This window comes from Triticum urartu, chromosome 2A (assembly GCF_056163025.1).
Source record: "Triticum urartu cultivar PI428250 chromosome 2A, HENAU_Tu73, whole genome shotgun sequence".
NCBI lineage: Eukaryota > Viridiplantae > Streptophyta > Magnoliopsida > Poales > Poaceae > Triticum > Triticum urartu.
The window spans coordinates 476,244,656-476,259,206 of NC_141874.1; the positions used below are offsets into that span (position 1 = coordinate 476,244,656).

At 46.4% G+C, this 14,551-nt stretch overlaps 2 protein-coding genes across 4 annotated transcripts; both read right to left on the reverse strand.

The window, feature by feature from the left end:
* Positions 1 to 4,449: 4,449 nt before the first annotated feature.
* LOC125538066 (heavy metal-associated isoprenylated plant protein 20) lies at positions 4,450 to 5,627 on the reverse strand. Its single transcript, XM_048701371.2, has 3 exons — positions 5,349 to 5,627; positions 5,111 to 5,186; positions 4,450 to 4,966 (listed from the first exon to the last, which is right to left on the reverse strand). Exons 1-3 carry the CDS (start codon positions 5,433 to 5,435, stop codon positions 4,674 to 4,676), a joined length of 456 nt encoding a protein of 151 aa, XP_048557328.1. The 5' UTR covers positions 5,436 to 5,627; the 3' UTR covers positions 4,450 to 4,673.
* Positions 5,628 to 6,170: 543 nt separating this feature from the next.
* Positions 6,171 to 14,012, reverse strand: LOC125538064 (chaperone protein ClpC1, chloroplastic). Of its 3 annotated transcripts, none has more exons than XM_048701369.1 (10): positions 13,835 to 14,012; positions 12,387 to 12,972; positions 10,959 to 11,074; positions 10,750 to 10,872; positions 10,481 to 10,666; positions 9,168 to 9,383; positions 8,752 to 8,969; positions 7,980 to 8,055; positions 7,808 to 7,897; positions 6,171 to 7,577 (listed from the first exon to the last, which is right to left on the reverse strand). In XM_048701369.1, exons 2-10 carry the CDS (start codon positions 12,934 to 12,936, stop codon positions 6,399 to 6,401), a joined length of 2,754 nt encoding a protein of 917 aa, XP_048557326.1. In that variant the 5' UTR covers positions 12,937 to 12,972; positions 13,835 to 14,012; the 3' UTR covers positions 6,171 to 6,398. The 3 variants fall into 3 exon arrangements, with proteins under 3 accessions (XP_048557326.1, XP_048557325.1, XP_048557327.1); XM_048701368.2 differs by having other exon boundaries at positions 13,824 to 13,993; XM_048701370.1 differs by lacking the exon at positions 13,835 to 14,012 and adding an exon at positions 13,644 to 13,746.
* Between the last annotated feature and the right edge of the window lie 539 nt (positions 14,013 to 14,551).

Genomic DNA, 14,551 nt, shown 5'->3' on the forward strand with positions numbered 1-14,551 from the left:
GAAGCGGAGTACATAGCTACTTTGGAAGTAGCAAATGAAGGAGTCTGGATAAGGAGTTCATATCCAATCTAGGTGTAATACCTAGTGCATCGGGTCCAATGAAAATCTTTTGTGACAATACTGGGGCAATTGCCTTGTCGAAGGAATCCAGATTTCACAAAAGAACCAAACACATCAAGAGACGCTTCAACTCCATTCGTGATCAAGTCAAGGAGGGAGACATAGAAATTTGCAAGATACATACGGATCTGAATGTAGCACACCCGTTGACTAAGCCTCTTCCACGAGGAAACATGATCAGCACCAAGACTCCATGGGTGTTAGATTCATTACAATGTAATCTAGATTATTGACTCTAGTGCAAGTGGGAGACTGACGGAAATGTGCCCTAGAGGCAATAATAAAGTTGTTATTTTATATTTCCTTATTCATGATAAAGGTTTATTATTCATGCTAGAATTGTATTGATCGGAAACCTTAATACATGTGTGGATACATAAACGAACATTGTGTCCCTAGTGAGCCTCTACTAGACTAGCTCATTGATCAAAGATGGTTAAGGTTTCCTAACCATGGACATGAGTTGTCATTTGATAACGGGATCACATCATTACAAGAATGATGTGATGAACAAGACCCATCCGTTAGCTTAGCATAATGATCGTTCAGTTTTATTGCTATTGCTTTCTTCATGTCAAATACATATTCCTTCGACTATGAGATTATGAAACTACCAGATACCGAAGGAATGCCTTGTGTGCTATCAAACGTCACAACATAACTGGGTAATTATAAAGATGCTCTGCAGGTATCTTCGAAGGTGTTTGTTGAGTTGGCATAGATTGAGATTGGGACTTATCACTTCGAGTATCGGAGAGGTATCTTTGGGCCCTCTCGGTAATACACATCATAAGCTTGCAAGCAAATGGCTAAGGAGTTAGTCACGAGGTGATGCATTACGGAATGAGTAAAGAGACTTGCCGGTAACGAGATTGAACTAGGTATGAATATACCGGCGATCGAATCGCGGGCAAGGAACATACCGATAGACAAAGGGAATTATGTATGTTGTCATAACGGTTCAACCAATAAAGATCTTAGTAGAATATGTAGGAGCCAATATGGGCATCCAGGTTCCGCTATTGGTTATTGACCGGAGAGGTGTCTCGGTCATGTCTACATAGTTCTCGAACCCGTAGGGTCCGCACACTTAGCGTTCGATGACGATATAGTATTATATGAGTTATGTGATTTGGTGACCGAATGTCGTCCGGAGTCCCGGATGAGATCACGGACATGACGAGGAGTCTCAAAATGGTCCAGAGGTAAAGATTGATATATATAGGATGATAGTATTCAGACACCGGAAGTGTTTCGGGGGGTACCGGGTACTTATCGGGTCACCGGAAGGGGTTTCGGGCACCCTTGGCAAAAGATATGGGCCTTATGGGCCAAGAGGGGAAACGCACTAGCCACAAGGGGCTGGTGCGCCCCCCATATGGGCCAGCCAAGGTGGAGAAGGAAAGGGGAAGGAGGAAAGGAAAGAAAGGGAATAGGATTCCCCCTTCCTTTCCCCCTCCCCCTCTTTCCTTCCCCCTCTGATAGATATGGTAGGGGGCGCATGGCTAGGGAGGAGCCCAAGTTGGATTCGGTCCTACTTGGGGCGCCTCCTGGCCTCTCCCCTCCCCCTCCCACCTATATATATGTGGGGGCGCCTAGCACATCCCAGACAATTGTTTAGCCATGTGTGGCGCCCCCCTCCATCGTTTACTCCCCGGTCATATTTTCATAGTGCTTAGACGAAGCCTTGCGAGGATCACTTCACCATCACCACCACCACGCTGTCATGCTGACGGAACTCATCTACTTCCTCATTGTCTTGCTAGATCAAGAAGGTGAGGGACGTCACCAAGCTGAACGTGTGCAGAACGTGGAGGTGCTGCGCGTTCGGTACTTTATCGGTTGAAGCGCGAAGAAGTTTGACTACATCAACCGCGTTAAGAAACGCTTCTGCTTACGGTCTACGAGGGTACGTAGACACACTCTCCCCCTCGTTGCTATGCATCTCCATGGATAGATCATTGCGTGTGCATAGAAAAAAATTTGTTTTCCATGCAACGATTCCCAACACCCTTAGCCTCCCGTGTACGCAGCACTCATCGTGCACCGTGCCCACCATGTGCCCACGTCCTCCCTGTCGTAGATGGCCGCCAGGGCGTCAATGGCTCACTCATGGTCGCGACCGGACATGCCCTCCACGGCATGCGCCAGCACGGGCACTGACAGGGCCTCCAGCGCGCCGCTGTGGCATCGTCGGCCGGGTGCACAGCAGTTCCGGCATCGTCAGTGCGCTCCACCATGGATGCCTGGCCATCCTTCATGCTGCTCTCCACGATGGCACCAGCCGCTGTACGTGGACGCCGGAGCCGAGGAAGAACGGCGCGACGGCCGACTGCTCGGGAACGGGGTCCGGCGAAGGGAGGTGAGGATCTGTAGGACGATTAAGTGGGGAAGGAGGTGGCCGACGGGATCCGGTCACCGGAGGCAGATGTGGGGACGCGCCATGACGGCCCTCACTGGATCAGGCGACAGGACGGAGAGGAAGGGGGAGTGAGCCGTCCGACCTCCACTACCCGACGGCGGTGTATCGTGGAAGCACTACTAGGAAAAAGCCTAGTAGTAGCGCAGGTTAAAAGCTAGTGGTAGCGCGGGTGCCTGCGCTACTACTACGGCGCTACAGCTAACTAGTAGTAGTAGCGCGGTGCATCCCGTGCTACTACTACTAACTATCTGTAGCGCGTGTCTGTGACCCGCGCTACTACTATTAATTTGAAAAACTAAAAAAAATCTCGACCCCGTGCGTAGTGTCAATGGTTCGGTCGACGGCGCCGACGGCCATGGCGACGGGGCGGCGGCCGGCGGCGACGCGCGCGTTGGCCGGGAGCAGGGAGATCTCGGCCATGACGCGCGCCTCGTGGAGGCCGCGGAGGCTTGGATCTTGGCGTCGTGCGTGGGGAGCAGCACCTCGCGATGGCCGTCGCTGTTGAGGTCGGCGAAGAGCGGCGGAGGAGGATGGGGATGGGTCAACTAGGGTTCCGGATCGAATCGGAGAGGGGGGGAGGAGGAGGGCTAGCCTGGAGCGAGAAGAAGACGGCGAAGGCGGCGAGGAGGAGGATGCCGAGGTCGTGCTTCCGCATCTTGGCGGCGGCGAGGAGCTCTGGCGACCTCCCACCAGAGGGATCTTGGAGAGGGAGGGGGAAGAAAGCAGAGTGTACCAGCGGCGGCCACTGCTGGAGTACGAGGGAGAGAGGTGGAAAGTGAGAGAGGAGGAAAGTGAGGGAGAGAGGAGGGATTCGGCCGAGGATATGGGGATTTCACCTACCTCGTACTTAGTAGTAGCGAGGGGTATAAAACCGCGCTACTACTATCAACTTAGTAGTAGCGCGGGTTTGTACCCCTCGCTACTACTATGGCATTGTCCCGGGAGGGCACGGTAGAGACCGCTTAGTAATAGCGCGGGTTAAAAACCCGCGCTACTAGTATCAACTTAGTAGTAGCGAGGGGTAAAAACCCGCGCTACTACTAAGTAGCAGTAGCGAGGGTTATAAACCCGCGCTACTAGTAAGCGTCTGTCTATAAGGTTTTCCCTAATAATGAAGAGATAGAGTAGGAGGAAGAAGAAAAGAGATGGGAGGCTGACAGGTTGGACCCATGTCCAACTTGGAATATTTGTTCACGTATGCATGCCAACTTAGCCTGACAGGTAGACCCAACCTGTCAGGTCCGCTGTTTTCATGAGCTCAACCGACGATTAGTGGTCCGCGTTATTGATTAGGTATAGAATTGATGGTTTTTTGTGCCCTGACTCAAATGTGGTATCAAATTGTTATCCTAGTTCTAAATGTGGTGGTTTTGGATAAATAACTCGTCTTTGGAAGAGAGGGCATCGTCGAAATCGTGGCTTGTGTGTTGCAGATCATGTCCCAGTTGTATGGACTATGTGGGGAGCCCGCTTTGTATCCGGTGCTTCCGGAGATGGGCTCACTTCTGGCCTTGGTGGTGGCCACAACACCCTCTCGGCCACAGTTAGACCTTAGACCCAGCTAGCCAGCTTGCCTTCATGGATCATGGAGGTTTCGATGCTACTGCCTTTCACTCTCCCATGAACGTCAGGCAAGTGGTGCATGTGAGTGATGAGATTGTCGTGTCAGGTGTGTTGGCATTTAATTTTGAGGCCCCGGTTCGTGGACATGCCGGGGCATGTCTATGGATGATGATTCCATTTGGTAATTAGCGTTCGAGATGCCCCAAAATGCCGACATACTGAGAGATGTGCTACAATACAAGCAACGAGCTCATGTTACTTCATTCGCAAAAAAAAATCATAGTAATACTTTACCCTTTGCCATGAAATTGGCAACCAGTTCATATTACTTCATTCTCAAAAGAAGAAGAAAAACTCATAATATTACTTTACCCTTTACCATGAAATTATAATTACATCTGACATGAACAAGCCACACAAAATCGTACACGCGTAGATTTACTATATTACGTGGCTGGATGCAGAATCAATAGCCTATTCTGCGACTGTGATGGTATCTTAGGCCGCGTGGTCTCTGGGTGGCTGGCCGTCTGGATAGGGTGGAGATCGTCAAGATGGGTCGGTATCATCACATGATGGCGCAGGAGTTGACGTCCTCGTCGTTGAACATGTTCATGTACCGGACCTCCGGCGCTCCGGGGTCGGCCATGGCCTGCGGCGCGCCACGGACGAAGCCCGCCGGCGCCTTCTTGTCGTAGGCGCCGCCGACGTAGGGATAGGTGGTGAGCGAGTACGGCACGTAGGGCCACATCTCGGCCACCTTCCCGGTGCTCTTCACCCGCGCCAGCACCTTGCTCGGCTCCACGAACCCCGTCACCGTCACCTTGCTCATCTTGGGGTTCACTGACACGGCCGTAACACCTTTGGCATCAACGTATACAGGATATGAAACGCTCATCAGCAGAAATTAACTTCACAAAACCACTCCCAACGAAAACTTTAGATTGCTTGGTGTTATTTCATTTCTGGTTATCGCTACGTATGTAGGAGTATGTATGTGTGTACCCCGAATCGACTTGACGGCGTTCTTGACCCTCCTCTCGCAGCCCTCGCAGTCCATCTTCACTTTGATGTTTACCGTCTGCGGATCACAAACTACTCGAGTTAATCACGTGTTTATATAACTCAACGAAATGGCAAAAAAAAACTATATCGGTCATCTCATGAGATGAGAAGTTGAAACTGTTTCCAAGCAAAACAAGAGAGCACACGCGTACTAGAAAAAAAAATCCACAAGCCTCACCTGCATCGGCCGCCTCTTCCTGAGCTTGAGGGCTGCCTTTGTGTCTGTCATGCTGCACAAATCGGAGAGGTGATCCAAGACGCCCATGATCTTATTGATCCGACACGACTGAAGCAGTAGTGTTCTCGGGTACAGAACCGTGAAGGGTCGTATATGTAGAGAGGAAAGAGGAACGAAGAAAATATCAGAGAATAAATTTCGCTTGCTGGCTAAATTTGTATGGTTAGGGTGGGACGTGCAAGTCCATATTGATGCTTCTAGGCTGCAGAGAGCGAGCGATTAAACCACGGCGCTTTCGGATTAAATGAGCAAACACCCCTGCTTCCAGGATGACCATTCCCTGCTTCACAGGCCAGCTGTTTTGACAGGAAGCTGCCTCATTATTATTTCTTGTTTGCCGTTTCACGGAGATGATTTATTTTGGTAGACTGGGAAATGCACGTCCTCAATTAGCTCTCTAGTCGCTACCTAAACAATACTCCCTCCGAATAAGTGTACATCTACCTTACCTTTTGTCCTAAGTCAAAGTTTTCAAATTTCGGCCAACTTTATAGAAAAGTGACATATATGACATCAAATTGGTATATTGTGAAAGTACATTTCAAAACGGATCTAGTGATACTTATGTAGTGCCATAAATGCTGCTACTTTTCCCTATAAAGTTGGTCAAAATTTTAAAACTTTGACTTATGACAAAAGCTAGAAGTACACTTATTCATGGAAGGAGGGAGTACAGTACAAAGCAAGTAACTGCAGGTAAATGAAGCCTTCAACTGTTCTTCAGAAACAGAGCAACTACCCTCAAAAAGAAAAAAGAAAACAGAACTCAAAAGATATACTGGCATACAGCTTGCTCGTACATGCATCTATGTTTGTTTCGTTTACATAACAATTTCTAGTGCCTCGCTTCAAACTTCAAACTTCAAGAGAGTGAAAGAGGAGAGACAAAAAAGGAAGAGAACACATAACTGAAAGGGCAGTGATATTAATCTAGGTACCATCACCAGGACCCCATGCTGAGATAACGAAATAAAAAGATGGTGTACCCAACTAGGCACTCAGAGCAGGCTCCAGCGGCTCTGCAATACCACCCCCGCTGTTGAGAACTACCACCTTACCATCCGAATCCACATCAACAATAGCAGAATCACCTTCCTTGACCTCGCCAGCCAGCATCTTTTCAGCCAGACTGTCTTCCAAAAGCCTCATAATGGCGCGTCGCAGAGGCCTGGCACCGTAGCTCGGGTTGTAACCTTCATCAACAACCCTATCCCGGAACTTCTCTGTTACCTGGAGGTCGATTTCCTTTGCCTTGAGCCTATCAAACACCTCCTTGAGCATAATATCAGCGATCTCTTTCACCTCCAACTTTGTCAGCTGCCGGAACACAATCATCTCATCCAATCTGTTCAAGAACTCAGGCCGGAAATACTGCTTCAACTCCTCGGTCACCAAGCTCTTGATCCTGTTATAGCTGGTATCTTTCTCGTCAGAGTCAAGGTCAAACCCAATCTTCCGGCCTCCCTTCTCGATGACACTGCTTCCGACATTCGATGTCATGATCAACAGTGTGTTCTTGAAATCAACTGTCCGTCCCTTGCTATCTGTCAGCCTCCCATCTTCTAAGATCTGAAGCATCATGTTGAAGACATCTGGATGTGCCTTTTCAATCTCATCAAAGAGAACAACTGTGTATGGACGGCGGCGGACTGCTTCTGTTAGTTGACCTCCCTCAGTGTAGCCAACATAACCTGGAGGTGATCCGATGAGTTTGGAGACCGTATGTCTCTCCATGAACTCACTCATATCTAATCTGATCATGGCTTCCTCTGAGCCAAAGTAGTAGGATGCCAGAGCCTTTGCTAATTCTGATTTACCAACACCAGTTGGTCCAGAGAATATGAAGCTAGCAATGGGCCGATTTGGATTCTTGAGGCCAACACGAGCACGGCGGATAGCACGGCTAATAGCTTTGACAGCTTCATCCTGCCCAATGATACGCGTATGGAGAGTCTCTTCCATCTTAAGTAGGCGGTCAGACTCATCAGATGAGACTTTCTCCACAGGTATACCAGTCCATGATGAGACGATGTGTTGAATATCTGCCTCTGTGACAAGAGGGCCAACTTCACCGGATTCAGTCTCTGCTTTAACCATTTCCTTGCTCTTGTCAATAATGGCTGTAATTTGGGCCTTCAGCTCCATTTCCTCGTCTCTTAATTCCCCAGCCTGCCAATAAACAACAGTAAGATAACACGGAAGAAACAACAATGGTTAATTTTGCACAAACAGAACAAGAAAAGGCTGGCTTATAGGCTATGATTAGAGGCACCTTACAAGTAAAACAACAATAAATATAGCCAAATGAACCAATAAACTTGCAAGTAAAACAACATTAGCATCCTACTAAAGCAAGCCATTTAGGAACCTTCACAAGAAAACTCAGAATCTATGTATACCTTCTCAAAATCTTGGCCACGCACAGCCTCATTCTTGTCCTTTGTTATTTGGCGAAGTTTTTTGTCCAGCTCCTTGGCCTCATCAGGTAGCTGTAATGTAAGGGATGATGGTTAAACAAAAACAAGGTAGTGAAGCAAGCTCTCTGGGATAACAATTATTCAGAGTCAGTACCTGTGCATGCCTCAGCCTAACACGGGACCCCGCTTCATCGATCAAGTCAATAGCCTTGTCAGGCAGGAAGCGGTCACTACAGAAACAGCAAAAATAACACATGTTCATTACAGTGACAAATCAGATTATTGGCTCTACTACCAAAATATAAAGTGGAAAATATACACTGTCCATATAATCTAAATATATAACTAGAACTAAGATTCTAATCTAGGAGGGCTAATAATCACCGCGCATGTGTAGTCAACCATTGTCAAGGATAACAAAAAATTATAGTCAAGACTTATTGCAATTAAATTATTGTTGTGCAGACAGTGACACCTTAGCAGATTAAGGGTGAAACCTCCGTCTCAAAATATAAGACGTTTTTGTAGAAACATCTTATATTTTGAGACAGGGGTAGTACAATTTATATCATTTATAACACTTCTATAGCGTCTAGAGCAATGGGAGCGTGAAGCACATTGGGAACTTCAGCAAAAGCCAGGATAATTAACCCTTTCATGATGGATAACCAAATAATGAGATACACCAATGCAAGCCCCTCGCCTACCCAACTTATCCAGTAAAAAGGTAATAAAGCTGATGCTACACATCAGTGAACAATTCAGACAACAAAACCACAAGAGATGACAAAATCATACACACTCCCAATATTATACATATATACAGCTAATACCTAAGAAATAATTGCTGCACCAGAATTGGTATTGACACAATATTATACCAAAAAATTAAGCATCAATCAAATTAATTGAAGTATGATGCAAACCTGATATACTGATATGATAACTGCGCAGCAGCAACTAAAGCATCATCTGTGTATCGCAGCTTATGATGAAGTTCATATCTCTCACGAAGTCCTCTTAAGATTTGTATTGATTCTTCAACAGTGGGCTCTGGAACCTTGACTGGTTGAAACCTTCGCTCCAAAGCAGGATCTTTCTCAATATGTTTCCTGTACTCATCCAGTGTTGTGGCACCAATGCACTGAAAGATAGAACAGTATCAGAAATGTTAAAACTAGGGGCAGCTCATCTTTCTTGTTGTAGACATGGCTTGTCAACTGGAAGAAACTGCTTTCTGGATCCAGCCTAGGTGAGGTCTTTTTGACTTTATCAGACTAAACCAGAAATGTGACCAACACAGAACAATGGCAGCAATGGAATTTGAAATCAGGTACATTACCTGCAGTTCACCTCTTGCAAGAGCTGGTTTTAAGATGTTAGCAGCATCAATTGCACCTTCAGCTGCACCTGCTCCGATCAACGTGTGCACTTCATCAATAAAAAGTATAATATCATCATTTTGCTTAATTTCTTCCATAAGCTTCTTCAGCCTTTCTTCAAACTCTCCACGGTACTTGGTACCAGCAACAAGGAGCCCCATGTCAAGGGTGATAACCTAAACAGAGCAATCATGATTAATTTTCTGGAACAACATGATCATAAATACAAAAAGGAGCTTTCTACCACTCAATTGTTTTTAAACAAGCTTGATCCTTTGCGACTGACAAAAGCCTTGGGTCCACAGCATTTAATCATTTATTATTATTTTGACCATGTCATCAACACTTAATTACTGAAGGCTCAATAATGATCCCAATAACAACGGTAATAGTGTCAGTACAGAATGACAAAGTAAAATCACAAAAATAGGCCTGCAATGTTACTATAAAAACTCTTGAACACCGGTACATGAAAAAAAAACTGGTGTATCAGTATTTGAAGTATTTGATACGGTCCGATAGACGGTAGATATGTTCAACAAGTATCAAAGGGATTAACATTAAAAACAAAAAATAATTGATTGGATACATAGTTCTTTGTGTGTGTGTGTGGGGGGGGGGGGGGGGGGGGTAGATTTGATACATCCTGGATACAACCCAACCCAATCAGGGTTATCTAAGAGAAATAACATGGCGATAAGTGGGGTCTGGCATTTATCAAAGGCCAAATACCTACGTGCCATATTTTATCATATCCGTCATTATCTAAACTCTCCCATGTCTCATACCCTCCCCCTCCTCTGTCCCAATGCTTCTTGCTCTATCTGCCCCAACTCAGTCCCAGCACATACATGCATTGCCATTTTTGGGAAGTAGTTAAATATATCGATGTATTGCCAACTTTAAAGAAATTGGCATGCCCATGTATCCGCATCACCCCGATATGGATACACTCATACACATATCAGTGCTACATAGCAAAAAAGATTACCCGCATTGCAATTCATGCTACTCATTTACAAGCACAAAATAAACTGTGGATACACTCGTACACATATCTGTATCCCATACACATATCGGTATCCATAAACTGTGGATACACTCATACACTCATTTACAAGCCCCGCATCACCCCGATATGGATACGCTCATACACATATCGGTAGCAGTGCTACATAGCAACACAAAATTACCCGAATTGCAATTCATGCTACTCATTTACAAGCACAAAATAAACTGGTAATGCACAGGCAACATAAAAGTTGAGGCTAACCTTCTTTCCTTCAATTGTTTCCGGAACATCACCATTACAAATACGTTGTGCAAGCCCCTCTGCAATAGCAGTCTTGCCAACACCAGGCTCTCCAATTAAGCACGGGTTGTTCTTTGTCCGCCTGCCCAAAATTTGAGTTACACGCTCAATTTGATCCTGTCTGCCAACAACTGGGTCTAGTTTACCCTGCAAGAAAAAAGAATGAGATTCTTCTCTTTGCTGCTAAATATCCCCAATAGGCAAAAGGGCACATGGGACGGAGGTAATACCTCTTCTGCCAGCTTTGTCAAATTAGTACCGTATTCCTCAAGTGTAGGCATCTTCTGGCCACTGCTGCCCCCACCAACCCCAGCACCAACAGCTTCTGTGCTTTCACCAACCATTCTTATAACCTGCACAGCATGTAAAATATTCATTGTCTGGACAGATTAGACTAAAATAAGTAATAATGTAAGAAAGATATTAGTAAAGAAATTGCCTGGGTACGAATGTTGTTTGGATCAGCACCAAGGCTTTCGAGAACTCGAGCTGCCACACCTTCACCCTCACGAAGTAGCCCTAAGAGTAAGTGCTCAGATCCTATATAGTTATGCCCTGAACAATGAACATAAAGGAAAATCAGTAGACATCTTATATATACTTATTGAACAAACAATAGTCTCAAGAAGCAGCAAAATAAGCAAGACTTGTTCTTAGTACCCCTGAGACTGATGTGATATAGTAATGTATCACCTGAGCTCAAATAAATACTAAAATTTCATCATCTTCAAGAAAGGAACAATGCAATAGTGATATAGTAATAATATAGTAATGTTTCACTTTTTTAATGTATCAGGAGTATAGCAGTAAGTCCCCATCCCTACCAAATCCTATGGACCCGCAGCTACCCTGGATAGGACACTTCATGGTGAGGGATTCATGGTTGGCTTGCCAAAGAGGAAAGGTAACTGCTCGCTAGATGGGCAATGAAAGTCGAGGATGAGGGATGGTAAAATATCACTGTTAAGCTAGCACACTAGCTTTCCCCAGGGTTCCTGCCACAGTCACCTAATGGAGAATTTCCACAGCGTAAAAGAAGAACAAAGCCTCATTCTGCACAGGACCTGATGATCACTTTTGCTTAAGTATCACTCTGGATTAGTCACTGACTAAGACAATTGTACATGTTTAGTGTCTTTAGTGATCAAACCACTACATGAAATCTTACACCACTGTCCATACTTAATGTAGACTCTGAAAGAAAGAACAGGATACTACATAAATAAAACTAGAGTATATAAAAAAACACATAAAATAATATAAAAGCAACGGTCAGTCACTGTCCGGCCAAGTACATAGAATGACAAAAAATGGGGCCTAGACTCAGATAGTCAGGGCCAGACAATGATCGGGGATGGCAATGGGGAAACATTCATGTGCTTGCTTCAACAGAAGGTGAGATGAATCCCCACACTCGTCACTGAATGGGAATGCAGCTCGATTCCCATGCCTACCAGAACACCTTATGATAACTTGTCCTCAACTACCATTCTATCACTAATGGAGTCATAAATTCGGATATTTTGTGCACTTTTCTGAACCAATTTACACTAGTATATAGCAAACTTATGTGACTAAGAAAAACAAAACAGGGTACAACAACAACAAAGCCTTTAGTCCCAAACATGTTGGGGTAGCTACAGGTGAAACCCATAAGATCTCGCGACCAACTCATGGTTCCAGCACATGGATTAACTGAGAAAATAAAATAGAATAAAAACAGACTAATTTGATTACAAACTAGATGTAAATAAAAAAATTGATGATGTGCATACAGTAATAATTACAGAATAGCTGATCAAAATGGATGAAACAAGAGCATGAAACTAGCTGATTTTCGTGAATAAATGAAGGTAATAATTAATACCTAGCTGGCGAGCTTCTTCAAGTGACAGTTCGAGTACACGCTTTGCACGAGGTGTAAATGGAATTTCAACGGCAACAAACCCACTGCCTCTTCCAATAATCTTTTCAACTTCCACACGGGCATCCTTAAGACTGATCCCCATAGACTTTAGAACCTTTGCTGCAATTCCAGTTCCCTCACCAATAAGGCCAAGCAGAATCTGTTCAGTCCCAACAAAGTTGTGGCCTAGGCGTCTTGCTTCCTCCTGTGCAAGCATAATCACCTTGATTGCTTTCTCTGTAAAGCGCTCGAACATGGCCCGGACAACCATTCTTGAACCTGACCCACGTGGTCGTGAAATCTGGCTTGCTACAATGGAGCCAAAGTCACGTTTGATAACAGACCTTGTATCCAGGAAATTTGTTTGCCGCAGTCCTTGAAAACCCCCGAGAGTGAGGGTCCTCGTTGGCGTACTGCGTAACATTGTGGCCCTTGTGCGCACACGGGACCGCGTAGAGCTACTCCTGTAGGCGGTAGGAGCAATGGCAGACTGAACCAGAGTCCCCTCCATATTGAACTAACCAAAGAACCACAGGTTTACCAGTGCCTGCAAAAAAAAAGCATTACTCAAACAGAAAACATAATAAAATGATTGCAAAGCAACTAAGGCATCTACTTCCGATGGTAGATCCCACATCTGTGCCTCAAAAACGAGGTTAAAAGAATTCGCCAACCATTCACATATCATTGAAACAACACCTAATGACCCCAAATCAAACAGCAGTACAGTACTATAAGAAATTCAGGCACGATGGTTTTTACCAAGCTTACAAGTTTCATGTATCCAGCCAACTTCAACACAGGATTATCCACACGTGACTGCTCCAACCAAGAGAAGAATACCATCTAAATCCGCTCGACAATAGCACCCCAATAGGAAAGCCCCTACCGTGCGCCTACACGCGCCAAGCAAAAGCCAACATATATCCACATCCCGGCAGCTACCAAAATAGCGCGCTCGACTGCATCCACCGACGAGGTGGGTAAAAACAGGATTCGCAGAATTTCCCCTAGAACTATCCAACCAACCAGCCAATCGATCCCCGGAACCACCAAACCCAATCCACAAATCCGCCGACCCGAGGGAACGGAATAGGATAAGGTTCCCCATGAACTCCGAAAACAATCGGCGAAAACAACCGCGGGGAGTCATCGCTCCCCACGGGCGAAGGGCGCGGGGACGGAAGCGAGCGGCGGGCGCGGCGGGGGGAGCCTCACCTCGGCGACGACGTGGCCGCCCAGCGGCGGAGGACCTAGGGAGAACCTTGGGACGGGCGGAGTCGATAACACGGGGAAGAGAGCTAGATGCGAAATCCTAGCAATTCATAGGCTTAGCTAAAATTAATATAACTACTGCTCCGTAGGATCCATGTTACAATGAAAGCAGAATACACCTACCGAAGAAATACCTCAAGTCCTCAACTCGTGCACGCGGCGTGCTCGCTGCCTTGCCCCAGGTCCAGCCGCTGGCCGCCGCCCCACCCTCTCGCTCGCTTCTCGCTAGGGCTAGTCGCCTCGAATTACACGGCACCCGTGTCAATTGATAAGGAGCGACCACCCATGCTTATCGGATGTGCGTCGATTTAAAAGGCCCGCCGAGGCCCACAAGACACACCCCTTCACTCAGCGGTCTCTCCTCTTTTTCAGTGGCGTGTTTGGTTTGGTTACCTGCATGGTTGTTTTTTTTACCTCTTTACATGTGTGTCTTAGTTAAATGAGCGGTTATCTGCGCCGGTGCGCCGGTCCAACAGTTGGGCCGGTCGAACGCCAGCCGCCCGATGCAGCAAGTTGGGACCGTCCGATCTGGCACTTAACTCCGCCTCGTTCTTCTTCCTCCGATCTGGTGATTTGTAGCCTCTCGCTGAACCATCTCCTTCTCTCACGTTGGTCAACGCAAACAGAAATCCCCTCCTTCCTGTTCCCCGCGAGCATCTCTGCCCTCGCCCCCCACGCGCTTGCGCTCCGGCAAGGGGCGGCAGCACCCCGTCCCCTTCCGCTGCTGCTCGTTGCAGCATCAGCGTCGTAGCCCCCATGCCACCCTTCTGCTGAAAGCTCGTCGTTGTCGCATGTCGTGTCCGTAGCTGACAAACTAGACCATTGCAGCTCTGATGCGGTCGGTTCCAGCG

Bases quoted from the DNA above. Each gene is read 5' to 3' on its own strand.
- LOC125538066 (XM_048701371.2), bottom strand. From the start codon at position 5,435: ATGGGCGTCTTGGATCACCTCTCCGATTTGTGCAGCATGACAGACACA. The intron at 5,187-5,348 runs GTGAGGCTTGTG...TGTGATCCGCAG, and splicing joins GGAAGAGGCGGCCGATGCAG to ACGGTAAACATCAAAGTGAA. The intron at 4,967-5,110 runs GTACACACATAC...TTGATGCCAAAG, and splicing joins CGCCGTCAAGTCGATTCGGG to GTGTTACGGCCGTGTCAGTG.
- LOC125538064 (XM_048701369.1), bottom strand. From the start codon at position 12,936: ATGGAGGGGACTCTGGTTCAGTCTGCCATTGCTCCTACCGCCTACAGG. The intron at 10,873-10,958 runs GCAATTTCTTTA...CATGCTGTGCAG, and splicing joins CAAACAACATTCGTACCCAG to GTTATAAGAATGGTTGGTGA. The intron at 10,667-10,749 runs GTATTACCTCCG...TTTTTCTTGCAG, and splicing joins TGACAAAGCTGGCAGAAGAG to GGTAAACTAGACCCAGTTGT.